This window comes from Oncorhynchus mykiss, chromosome 27 (genome assembly GCF_057628025.1).
Source record: "Oncorhynchus mykiss isolate SJ-2025 chromosome 27, ASM5762802v1, whole genome shotgun sequence".
Lineage (NCBI taxonomy): Eukaryota > Metazoa > Chordata > Actinopteri > Salmoniformes > Salmonidae > Oncorhynchus > Oncorhynchus mykiss.
The window spans coordinates 4,959,925-4,972,877 of record NC_143048.1 but is presented as its reverse complement, the minus strand read 5'-3'; the positions used below and the strand labels follow the sequence as shown (position 1 = coordinate 4,972,877).

The 12,953-nt window shown below is 46.1% G+C and overlaps 1 protein-coding gene across 3 annotated transcripts in view; it reads right to left on the bottom strand.

Moving 5' to 3' along the window:
* LOC118936606 (uncharacterized) overlaps nt 1-12,953 on the bottom strand; it is a 179,041-nt gene that overhangs the window by 66,152 nt on the left and 99,936 nt on the right. For all 3 annotated transcript variants that reach the window (XM_090224232.1, XM_090224233.1, XM_090224231.1), the window contains exons 7-8: nt 7,032-7,072; nt 6,325-6,369 (exon numbers count right to left, since the gene is read on the bottom strand). In XM_090224232.1, the coding sequence (XP_090080358.1) occupies nt 6,325-6,369; nt 7,032-7,072 (86 nt within the window). The remainder of the gene's footprint in view (nt 1-6,324; nt 6,370-7,031; nt 7,073-12,953) is intronic.

Sequence of the window (12,953 nt, the reverse complement as noted above, 5' to 3'; positions counted from 1 at the left end):
CAAGCCCTCAGTCCAGCCTTTCTCAGCCTATTGCGGACAATCTGAGCACTGATGGAGCGATTGTGCGTTCCTAGTGTAACTCAGGCAGTTGTTGTTGCCATCCTGTACCTGTCCCGTAGGTGTGATGTTCGGATGTACCGATCCTGTGCAGATGTTGTTACACGTGGTTTGCCACTGCAAGGACGATCAAGCATTAAACATTTATGGCAATTTAGCTAGCTAGCTTGCACTTGCTAGCTAATTTGTTCTATTTAGCTAGCTTGCTGTTGCTAGCTAATTTGTCCAGGAATATAAAAAAAAAATGTAACCTGAAATACACAAGGTCCTCTACTCCACCAATTAATCCACACATTAAATGGTCATCTCTCATCCTTCCAGGCCTTATCTTCTCTTGACTTTATATTGCGATTGGCAACTTTCATAAATTAGGTGCATTACCGCCACTGACCTCGTTCGTCTTCAGTCACCCACGTGGGTATACCCAATGAGGAGATGGCACGTGGGTACCTGCCAATGAGGAGATGGGAGAGGCAGGACTTGCAGCGCAATCTGTGTCAGAAATATAACTTATATTTTAGCCCTTGGCAACGCAGACGCTCGTTGGCGCGTAAGAGCAGTGTGGGTGCAATAATTGAATAATATAGATTTCGAAAATAATTTTTCAATATAGATTTATACATTTATTTCAATTTTTATTTTGGTGTAGTCAGCCTGTAAGGCACGTTCACGCAGATGAGCAGGGACCCTGGGCATCTTTCTTTTAGTGTTTTTCAGAGTCAGTAGAAAGGCCTCTTTAGTGTCCTAAGTTTTCATAACTGTGACCTTAATTAGTGTTAGTGTCTGTTAGTGTCTTAATGACCGTTCCACAGATGCATGTTCATTAATTGTTTATGGGTCATTGAACAAGCATGGGAAACAGTGTTTAAACCCTTCACAATGAAGATCTGTGAAGTTATTTGGATTTTTACGAATTAGTTTCTTTTTTTGCTGAGTTTATATAGCCCCCTATTCTCTATGTATATATAGGGAAGAGGGTGACATAAGGACGTAGCCCAACTCATTGCAATCCCACCATATCATGAACCTGAGCCTAATAGATGTTTCAATCGTTTGAAGGGCGGGTGAACAATCACAGCTAATACACCACCGCACATCCTCAATACTGGGACCCAGTGGGCCTGGAGACGGGATAAGAAGTATGAATAGAGCCTGAATGGCTAGTCCAACTCCACATCTCAAAGACACATGTATGTGCTATCCCACACATGCACAAACACACATGTGCAAGCGGCCACACACACCCCACAAACTAACCTCCACACACACATTAACATTTTAGTCATTTTGCAGAAGCTCTTATCCAGAGCAATTAGGGTTACGTGCCTTGCTCAAGGGCACATCGACAGATTTTTCATCTAGTCAGGTCGGGGATTGGAACCGGCGACCTCTCGGTTACTGGTCCAACACTCTTAACCGCTAGGCTACCTGCCTACACACACTTGCCCAGCGGTGCGTCTTCCATCTTGGATCTAAAGGGAATGTCCAGTGGATCAGCAGTGCAGGTGTCAGAACTGGTCCTACCTCAAGAGACACTGGCAGTATAACAAATGGCACCCTATTCCCTAGTGCACTACTACTAGAAACAGGGTGCCTTTTTGGTCAAAACTAGTGCACTATATAGGAGTATGGGGTGCCGTTTGAGGAGCAGCCACTGTCTTGGAAATTAGAGGGATTCATTCGGGGTGAGAAGGAATGGAGGGATTCACAGCCTAAAGTCAAGCATGGCCCAGCTCACAGGATCGCCAGGCAGGGCAGGGCAGGGCAGGGCAGGCAGGCAGGCAGGCAGGCAGGCAGGCAGGCAGGCAGGCAGGCAGGCAGGCAGGCAGGCAGAGAACGAAAGAGAGAGAGAGAGAGTAAATGAAAGAAGAAACAGAGAGAGATCCAAGATCCTGCCAAATCTGCCGAGGCGTCGGAGGAATGACATCCACATTAGAAATTTGACTAAAAGAGTGCGGCGGCCGGGTTCCTTTCTATTGGGCCATAAAAGGCTTATTACGGATCTGGTTCTGTGGAGAGAAGAGGAAAGCCAGAGACACGGTGGGTGCATTAAACACGCTGTGTGCGCATCTGGCTGTCTGTTATCCGTTCTGCAGCCCAGAGGTGAACTGCACTTAAACCCGGAGTTCTTTTATGAAGGCCCGCTGGCATTATGAGAACATTAGTATCACGTGGGGGTCCTGAGTCTATGATAATATACACACAAGCACACACACACGCACGCACCATTATTAGCACACGGCCATGCAGGCGAGGCCAGGGAGACAATAGGGGCCCTGGTATCCACGGATACTCAGGAGTGACGCTCACTGTCAGCCTATGATCTACACACATTTACCAGACAAATTTATGGGGCTGGGATGATGATGATGATAACATGAAAGTAAATACTGTGGATTCTACAGGTAGAGTAAGTACATTTCACAGAACAGTATCAAGAAGAGAGAGTTTTGGCCTCTCGGGTGGCGCAGTGGTCTAAGGCAATGCATCGCATTGCTAGCTGTGCCACCAGAGATTCTGGGTTCGAGTCCAAGCTCTGTCGCAGCTGGCCGTGACCGGGAGGCCCATGGGGCGGCGCACAATTGGCCCAGCGTTGTCCGGGTTAGGGGAGGGTTTGGCCGGCAGGGATATCCTTGTCTCATCTAGCGACTCCTGTGGCGGGCCAGGCGCAGTGCACGCTGACCAGGTCGCTCCGACACATTGGTGCGGCTGGCTTCCGGGTTGGATGTGCATTGTGTCAAGAAGCAGTGCGGCTTGGTTGGGTTGTGTTTCGGAGGATGCATGACTCTCGACCTTCGCCTCTCCCGAGTCTGTACGGGAGTTGCAGCGATGAGACAAGACAGTAACTACTGGATACCACGAAATTGGGGTTACATTTTTTTATAAAGAAAATAAAACAAGAGAGAGTTTCCCCCTTGCTGACATAGGAATAGGAAAAACTCCTGGCCCTCCGTAAAAGACACCCGCGGACACTTTTCCAGACAAAGATTCAGCCTGGTCCTAGACTCAAGGAGATATCTATTGATTATGCTTTTTACAGGGGGACAAGTCACTAAGTGACTTACAAACTAATTCAGTGGTAGTTGCTTTACTAGCCTACCACTACCAGAGTAGTGTTCTAATATTCCGACCACTTTCCTAAACATCCCAGAAATCCAGGTTGGAAGATTCTTGGAATCAGAATGCAATAACAAGGAAATCCAACAATCCTCCAAATAACATTTCTGAAAAACATGGTTAAAAGTAGTGCACTATAGGGTGCCATTTGGGAGACAGACAGGTTGTGTTGCCGTGTCAGTGTCCATATTAACCACAGGCCTCTGATCAGCAGCAGTGACAGTGCCATATAAAGACCAATTACTCAACTCCAGACACTCAACACAGCCACAGCAGCACCATTCATATCCAACGGAAATGAGTAAAGCATGGAGAGACTGGGATGGCGGGCCAGCATTCGTGCTCTCTCTCTCTCGTTTCCTTGCTCTCTCTCAATCTTTCTTTCTGCCTCCTCTCTTTCTCACTCCCTCCTCGTACCTACTCCCCTCTTCCCTTATCTCTCTATTTTCTCTCTACTTCCCTTTCTCATCCGCCCTCTCACTCTTTAGTGTCACGTTGCAAAAATACTTCCAATAGTTCCACTGGGTTTGGCCCATGCAGCATACAGCTAGCTCGAGTCTGTCTGTCTGTCTGTCTGTCTGGGAATTGGATGTTTAGGATGTCTTTCACAGGCCTGTGCAGCAGAGTGAGGTGGGTGGTTCTGAAATGATGCATGGCTGTCGGGCCCTTTTATATGTTTCCTGTGACGCGCACACACAAACACAAACGCACAGTCACACACACAAACACACACTCACACACACACCTAATTGCACGCACGGATGCACTCTCTCTCTCTAACACACGCACACACCTACACTCACTCTCACACACTCTCCCTCTCTTTCTCAAATTAAAAAACAAAGGGCCTGACAACCAGGCCTGACTGTAAACACACACCCCTCAAAAGACAGTGTAATGTACAGCGTATTTGTTACAGTACAGCCTTATTCTAAAATGGATTAAAATGTTTTTTTTTATTTTCCCTCTCATGAATCTACACACAATACCTCTTAATGGCAAGGCAAAAACAGTTTTTTAGACATTTTTGCAAATGTATAAAATAAAAAAAACGGAAACATAACATTAACATAAGTATTCAGACCCTTTACTCAGTACATTGTTGAAGCACCTTTGGCAGCGATTACATCCTTGAGTCTTCTTGGGTATGACGCTACAAGCTTGGTGTTATGACTTCTATGAATGGTGGGTGGAGGAGTCAAGCGCAGAGAGCAGGTAGTTCCGTACATGGGATATTTTATTCCAATGACAGCGGAAAAACAGACATGCAAAACACAAGGGCGCATGAAACAACCCGTCCAAATAAACAGGACTAAAACTGTCCGGAAAAAGCTAGTAGGCCGGCGACGACAATCGCCGAGCGCCGCCCGAACAGGAAGAGGCACCATCTTCGGCGGGATTCGTGACACTTGGCACACCTGTTTTGGGGAGTTTCTCCCATTCTTCACTGCAGATCCTCCCAAGCTCTGTCAGATTAGATGGGGGCGTCGCAACACAGCTATTTTCAGGTCTCTCCAGAGATGTTTGATTGGGTTCAAGTCCGGGCTCTAGCAGGGCCACTCAAGGACATTCAGAGACTTGTGCTGAAGCCACTACTGCATTGTTTTGGCTGTGCTAAAGGTCGTTGTCCTGTTGGAAGGTAAAACCTTCGCTTCAGTCTGAGGTCCTGAGGTTTCCTCCAAACGTGATGCTTGCATTCAGGCCAAAGAGTTCAATCTTGGTTTCATCAGACCAGAGAATCTTGTTTCTCATCATCTGAGAGTCCTATAGGTGCCTTTTGGCAAACTCCAAGAGGGCTGTCAAGTGCCTTTTACTGAGGAGTGGCCTCCGTCTGGCCACTACCATAAATGCCTGATTGGTGGAGTCCTGCAGAGATGATTGTCCTTCTGAAAGGATCTCCCATATCCACAGAGAAACTCTGGAGCTCTTTCAGAGTGACCATCAGATTCTTGGTCACCTCCCTGACCAAGACCCTTCTCCCCCAATTACTCAGTTTGGCCAGACAGCCAGCTCTAGGAAGAGCTTATACCATTTAAGAAGAATGGTGGAGGCCACTGTGTTCTTGGGGACCTTCAATGTTGCAGACATTATTTGGTACCCAAATCAAATCAAATCAAATTTTATTTGTCACATACACATGGTTAGCAGATGTTAATGCGAGTGTAGCGAAATGCTTGTGCTTCTAGTTCCGACAATGCAGTAATAACCAACAAGTAATCTAACTAACAATTCCAAAACTACTGTCTTGTACACAGTGTAAGGGGATAAAGAATATGTACATAAGGATATATTCAGTAGTTCTTCTCGACTGTATGTAATGAAACCTAAGATGACCTGGGGTACTAATGTAAGAAATAACACGTAAAAAAACAAACAACTGCATAGTTTCCTAGGAACGCGAAGCGAGGCGGCCATCTCTGTCGGCGCCGGAAATACCTTCCTCATATCTGTGCCTCGACACAGTCTCGGAGCTCTACGGACAATTCCTTGGACCTCATGGCTTGGTTTTTACTCTGACATTCACTGTCAAATGAGGGACCTTATATAGACAGGTGTGTGCCTTTCCAAATCATGTCCAATCAATTGAATTTACCACAGGTGGACTCCAATCACCTGTTTTCACTTTGTCATTATAGGATATTGTGTGTAGATTGATGAGGAATTTGGATTACATTTCATTTAACCCATTTTAGAATAAGGCTGTAACGTACATTTTGGAGGGGAAAAGTCATGGGGTCTGAATACTTTCCTAATGCACTGTATACACGGCTCAGATGATGAAATATGCGTGTTTGAAAGGCTCTCGCCTACAGTAAGAACATGGGCCTGAAGTAGTGGGAGAAATGGAGACCGGGCGGCTAGTCTGATGCGTATTGTGTGTGTGTGTGTGTATGGGAGGTCCCGTGTGGCTCAGTTGTTTTTCGCTCCACAAAAGCCGCGGCCCTTGCAGAGCAAGGGGAACTACTACTTCCAAGGTCTCAGAGCAAGTGACGTCACCGACTGAAACGCTATTTAGCGCGCACCGCTAACTAAGCTAGCCGTTTCACATCCGTTACATAAGGACTGTACTAGGATCAGCCATTAGCAGTGTGTTTCTTGTATACATGACAGGTTGTCTGTGTAAGGACTGCACTAGAATTAGCCACTAACCTGCAACACCAGCTGGAGTTGAGCCTTGGCCTGTTCTGCAGGTGTCTGCAAGAGAGGGGAGAAAGAACCTTCAGTATCACACTGGATAGCTTTAACATTTTATTTTAGGTATTTTTATTTGTTCCTTACTATTATTTTTCAAGTATGGGACAATATAGGATATTCAATTAATACGGGGGGAAAATTGTGTTACATTTTTTCTATATCTGAAATATTCCCTGGTGTGAACATTTAACTTGCCTTATGTATAAATAGCTTTTTTCAGTCATGTGGTTATTACTTATTTGGAGTACAATGACTACACCCCTATGGACCTTGGAACTCGACAGAGGAGCATTATCTGTGGGTTTCAGGCGAGAGTCAACATATGTTGTGTGTGTGTGTGTGTGTGTGTGTGTGTGTGTGTGTGTGCCTGTTTTACTATAGTTCTGAGTACCAGATGTCCTCACAAGAATAGTAAACCAAGGAAAATGCTGACAAGTGAGGACTATTTGCAGGTCCTCACAAGGAAAATGGCTATTTTAGGCTTAGGTGTTAGGGTGAGAACTAGGTTTGGGGTTTAGGTTAGGTTTAAGGGAAAATGTGATTTTGAATGAGAATTTACTATCTGTCCTCAAAAAGTATAGTAAAGCAAATGTGTGTGTGTGTGTGTGTGTGTGTGTGAGGCAGGTTAGATGTGTGCTCTTTAACAGAGAGGATGTGTGCACCTGTGAGAGGCGGGTTACAGCAGCACTGTTCTCCCGGGCACCTGTCAATCAAATGAGGATCTGATCAGGCCGTCAGATGGCGTCGCCCCATTTGAAACGACAGTAACAACAATCAGACAACCATTAAAACGACATGAAAGCCTCTTATTTTATTTTTCGCGCTCCGTCTCGCCCCCCCCCTTCTCTTCATCTGCGGGGAGTTGTGAGGAGGAGAAGTGCAACTTTTTCTCTTGGGGGGGGGGGGGGGTAATGCACACACACATTCACAAACCAGGCTACTCTACCTCTTTTTTTCCTCCCTTTTTTCCTGTGATTTCTTTCTACTGTTTGTTTTATTGCCGTTTGATTGGAGAGAGTCTAATTGAAGGGCAAATCCACTTCAGATGCAGTGGGCATCGCTGGGACCCAGCTGGAAGTTTGGAAGTTTGGGAGGCAAAGCGAGCGCTGCCTCTGGGGAGGACAATTAAACCTTTTTTTTTATTGTTAATGAATTACGCAGAATGAATCGCTCTCTCTCATCTGTTCTCGTTCATTCTCTCGCTCTCTCACACTCTCTCTCTCTCTCTCTCTCGTTCACTCTCTTTCATTGGCTGTCTGTTTGTGTGGAATACAGACACAGAAGAGCCTGTGGTTTGTGCTTTATCCAAGCCAGACAGTGGACACAGTGGAACCAAAAATCATCAAAACTATGAAAAAACACATATGGAGTCATGAAGTAACCAAAAAAGTGTTAAACGAATGGCATTCTCTCAACCAGCTTCATGAGGAAGTCTTTTCCAGCAGTCTTGAAGCAGTTCCCACATATGCTGAGCACTTGTTGGCTGCTTTTCCTTCACTCTGCGGTCCAACTCATCCCAAACCATCTCAATTGGGTTGAGGTCGGGTGATTGTGGAGGCCAGGTCATCTGATGCAGCACTCCATCACTCTCCTCTCAAATATACCTTACACAGCCTGGAGGTGTGTTGGGTCATTGTCCTGTTGAAAAACAAATGACAGTCCCACTAAGCTCAAACCAGATGGAATGGCGTACCGCTGCAGAATGCTGTGATAGCCATGCTGGTTAAGTGTGCCTTGAATTCTAAATAAATCACAGACAGTGTCACCAGCAAAGCACCATCACACCTCCTCCTCCATGCTTCACGGTGGGAACCACACATGCAGAGGTCATCCGTTCACCTACTCTGTGTCTCGCAAAGACACGGCGGTTGGAACCAAAAATGTCAAATTTGGATTCATCAGACAAAATGACAGATTTCCACTGGTCTGATGTCCATTGCTCGTGTTTCTTGGCCCAAACAAGTCTCTTCTTCTTATTGGTGTCTTTTAGTAGTGTTTTTTTTGCAGCAATTTGATCATGAAGGTCTGATTCACACAGTCTCCTCTGAACAGTTGATGTTGACATGTCTGTTACTTGAACTCTGTGAATCATTTATTTGGGCTGCAATTTCTGAGGCTGGTAACTCTAATGAACACATCCTCTGCAGCAGAGGTGACTCTGGGTTTTCCTTTCCTGCGGCGGTCCTCGTGAGAGCCAGTTTCATCATAGCGCTTGATTTGTTTTTGCGACTGCACTGGAAGAAACATTCAAAGTTCTTGAAATGTTCCAGATTGACTGTCCTTCATGTGTTAAAGTAACGATGGACTGTCTTTTCTCTTTGATTATTTGAGCTGGTCGTTTTGATACAAGGCCATTTGGTTTTAGACAGTCCCTTCACATTAAAAATAAAAATGTGTATTGTATGAAACTATTGGATTCCATTGGCTGTGTAGTAGAATGTTGGCTTGATATGTCGGTTTGTGTTTATAGGCATGTCTGGTTGTGTGCGTCGTTTAGGCCTACTTTGTGTCTTGGTCAGTATAGCTCTCTCATTCGCTCTCTCTCTCCCTCTCTCTTTCCCCCGCTGTCTCTCTTTCTCTCTCCCACTCTCTCTCTGTCAGTATCTCTGTTCTCCTGGCCATCGAGCTCGACTGGAATAGTTGCCGCGCGGTGCCGAGCCATGGGCTTTCTTGGCACGGGCACCATTTTCGTCATTTGACATGTTTATTTAACCGTTATATAACGCTCGCCATTTGTCACGTTACGAAACAAACAGGGGCCGGGCTTTTCTTCATATCATTTCTCTTTTCTTTTCTCCCCCATGTGTAAACACACATGGTGTTATATGGCAGAAGCCTGGGGGGCAGTGTAAGCAACTGCAAATGTAATTAGGGGGGGGGGGGGGGGGGGTACATTTCATAATAAACTGTAACTAAGATGATTGCAATGCGCCACTATTATCCGGGACCACTTAAGCTCTGTGATGTTTCTGCCGACTGTTTGTTATACATCAAGACGGAGTGTTATTGTAATCACTGTTGCACTGGATGGTGAGAGGGGGGCCTCGACCAGGCTAACGTGATACTTGTTTCAGTATCGTGGCAAGGAAACAAAACACAAAGCGAATTTAACTTCTTTAGGAAAACAAACGTTATGGTGCCATCCAAAGTCACATTTATTTCCCAAGCTATATAGCGCACACTATTTTACATACAGTAGGTTTTTAAAGGACCAAAGAGTTTGGTCTGCTTCGTTGTTTTGCCCTGAACAACTTGTTTGTTGTTGTTGCAACACTGGTATCGTCACAGCCCTTGTGTGTGTGGTGGGAGGTGTGACTCTGGGTATGCGTGTCTGTGCGCACCCTTGTATGTGTGTGAGGGCCCTGGGTGTTCTCCTGTCACTCAGTCCTCTCTCCCAGTCTGATTGATAATTACAGCTGTCTGACAGTCCCCAGTCCTACGGAGTTTGATCCGCACTGTCACCTCCACCAACGGGAACAAAACCCTGCACCCCGCCACTCTCAAAGACCCACTCGGCGACAAACCCATGTTTTTTAAAAGGTGGGGAATATGATGTGTCTTTATATCAAGCGGTGGGGGAGGTTAGACGGAAAGAAAGGCGAGGTTGACGTGTTTGTCATCTAAGACACAGCCGAGTGACACTTTTACATTAAAGGGGGTCATTATATTTTCCCGGCTGCCACGAAAAGTGACGTTTTTACGAAGTGACAAGTTTACAGTTTGATAAATCAAATTTATGCGGGATGAGGCGGGCTGTCAGCGGTGGGGCCCGCGCCTCCCTCGCCATCTAAATGATACTCTCAGGCACCACATTCAAATTTCATCCCATTAGCATTTAATTTCTCCTCTAATCCTACAGTGTGTGTGTGCGTGCGCCTTGCTTCCTAGAGAGCAATCGCAATCTGAGGCGGCGGCCCGGGCTGTATAACGCTTCCACCCCGATGACTATCATTCTTCCTTGACAATTAAGACTCCTCAAATCTAATAGCAGAGATATTGGAATTACACCCGGGCCTTTTGAGGCATGTCAAAACGCTGCTCAGCCCTCCTCCCGATACAGCTGTCAAATCAGTAGGCGAACACTCACACGCACACACACACACCTATGCATACGTAAGCACACACACGCACCCACAGGTCTGCTGACGTTCACATTCACACGCACGCACACACACACTACAGGACAGAGCTATCATGACTCTTTATCTCTCATCCCACTTAAATGTGCTGTTTTCCGTCTCTCGAAAGACTTGTTGCTGGTGCCTTTTATTTCATGTTTTCTTTCATACCCCTTGAGTGTGTCGCTTTTCAGAGAGAGAAAAGTGCTTTTTTTATATGGTGGTGCTGCAGATGCTCTGCCCCCTGTGTGCTGCTCTGTTGACTCTCGTCTGAAACACACACGCGCACACTCGCACGCACGCACGCACGCACTCTCACACACACACACACACACACACACACACGCACGCACGCACGCACGCTCACACACACACACACTCACTCCCTCACTCCCTCACTCACACACTCACACACTCACACACTCACTAACACACAAACACAAAACCCCCCACATATAGATAATCACCACATTAAACACATCAATAGAATGCTATATAGAAACACTTAACACTTTTTCCCCCACCCCTTGTCATGTGAACACCTGGATCAGATGTATAGGCGTCATTTAGACTTAGTTCAGGTTTTCGTTACTTTAGGGCTTGAGGTACAGCTAACAACCACTTTAGACAGCTACTGCATGTTGAACAACAACAAAAATGTGTCTTCAACGTCAAATAAAGCCTATAGATAGCGTGTTGGTGTGAGGGCAGGGCGGAGGATGGTGTGTGTGTACTTGCGCCTGTGTACGTCAGGTGTCGGGGCCTAAATGAGGACCTGGTAGAGGCCTCTCTCTCTCTGCTGCTCCTCCAGCCTCCCTCCCTCTAGTCCATTATCTCCACACACAGAGGACACTGATCCGCTCGGCAGCCTAAGCCAATTACACACACACTCATCATCGAGCTCACGTGCCATCAGGTTTGCACCTCTCGCCCCAAAGTTGTCTCTCTCTCTCCCTCCCTCTCTACGTCTGTCTGGCGTGAGGCCCTCTCTTAGTCACAGCAATGGGGATTTCTCTCCACGGTCTCACCGGATCATCTGGCTGACCGTAGACAGACAGTGCAAGGTCCTTTATCCCTCCCTAAATTCCCACTACCTCCCCTCACTCTTTTTCAATCCCACCCCTCGCTCTATCACTCTATCCCATTCCTCTATCTCTATCCCACCCCTCTCTCTTCCACCCTATCCTTCCCCTCTCCATGCATTTCTACCAACAACACTCCTTTCTCTTCTTCTATCCCTCTCCTATTTATCTCTCGGTTCCTCTCACCCATAGACAATTATCCAGTCTCATGGCAAATCGACCAGACGGCCAAAAACTACCAGGTAGAATCTCAACTGGCACCCTATGTCCTATGTAGTGCACTACTTTTGATCATGGGTGCCATTTGGGACTCATGGCATGACCTTACATTTACATTTTAGTCAGTTAGCAGACGCTCTTATCCAGAGTGGTTAAGTGCCTTGGTCAAGGGCACATCAACAGATTGTTCACTTAGTTGGCTTGGGGATTTGAACCAGTGACCTTTCGGTTACTGGCCCAATGCTCTTAACCACTAGGCTACCTGCCGCCCCATGTGTCTTGGCATGCGTCTTGGCATGAGTCTTGTGCGAACACCTCAACCTTTTAAGGTCACTAGATTGTTAGGTCTTCAGTTCACACAGTTTACTCGAAAGACATAATCCAAATACGAATATTATTATACTATAATATTATTCTTCCACTTTTATATTTTACTGTATGTACAGGTAACTGCCTAAATAATGGAAACACTTGAGTACCAGTATAATGAAAGCAGGTGCTTCCACACAGGTGTGGTTCCTGAGTTAATTAAGCAAATTAGCATCCCATCATGCTTAGGGTCATGTATAAAAATGCCGGGCAGGCCATTATTTTAGCTACCATGGCTATGTCACCATAGGATGGCAATGCCCCCATCCACAGGGCATGAGTGGTCACTGAATGGTTTGATGAGCATTCACAATATTTAAACCATATGCCATGGACTCTACAAGTTGTCGAAAGAATTCCACAGGGATGCTGGTCCATGTTGACTCCAATACTTCCCACAGTTGTGCCAAGTTGGCTAGATGTCCTTTGGGTGGTGGAGCATTCTTGATACAGACGGGAAAATGTTGAGCGTGAAAAACCCTGTAGCGTTGGAGTTCGTGGCACACTCAAAACGGTGCACCTGGCACCTACTAACCACACCCCGTTCAAAGGCACTTCAATCTCTCGTCTCCCCCTTTCAATGGCGCACACACACACAATCCATGTCTCAATTGTCTCAAGGCTTAAAAATCCTTCTTTAACCTGTCTCCTCCCCTTCATCTACATTTATTAAAGTGGATTCAACAAGTGACATCAATAAGGGATCATAGCTTTCACCCGGACTCACCAGGTCAGTATAGGTTATGGAAAGAGCAGGTGTTCATAATGTTTTGGTCACTCAGTGTATACATCAGGA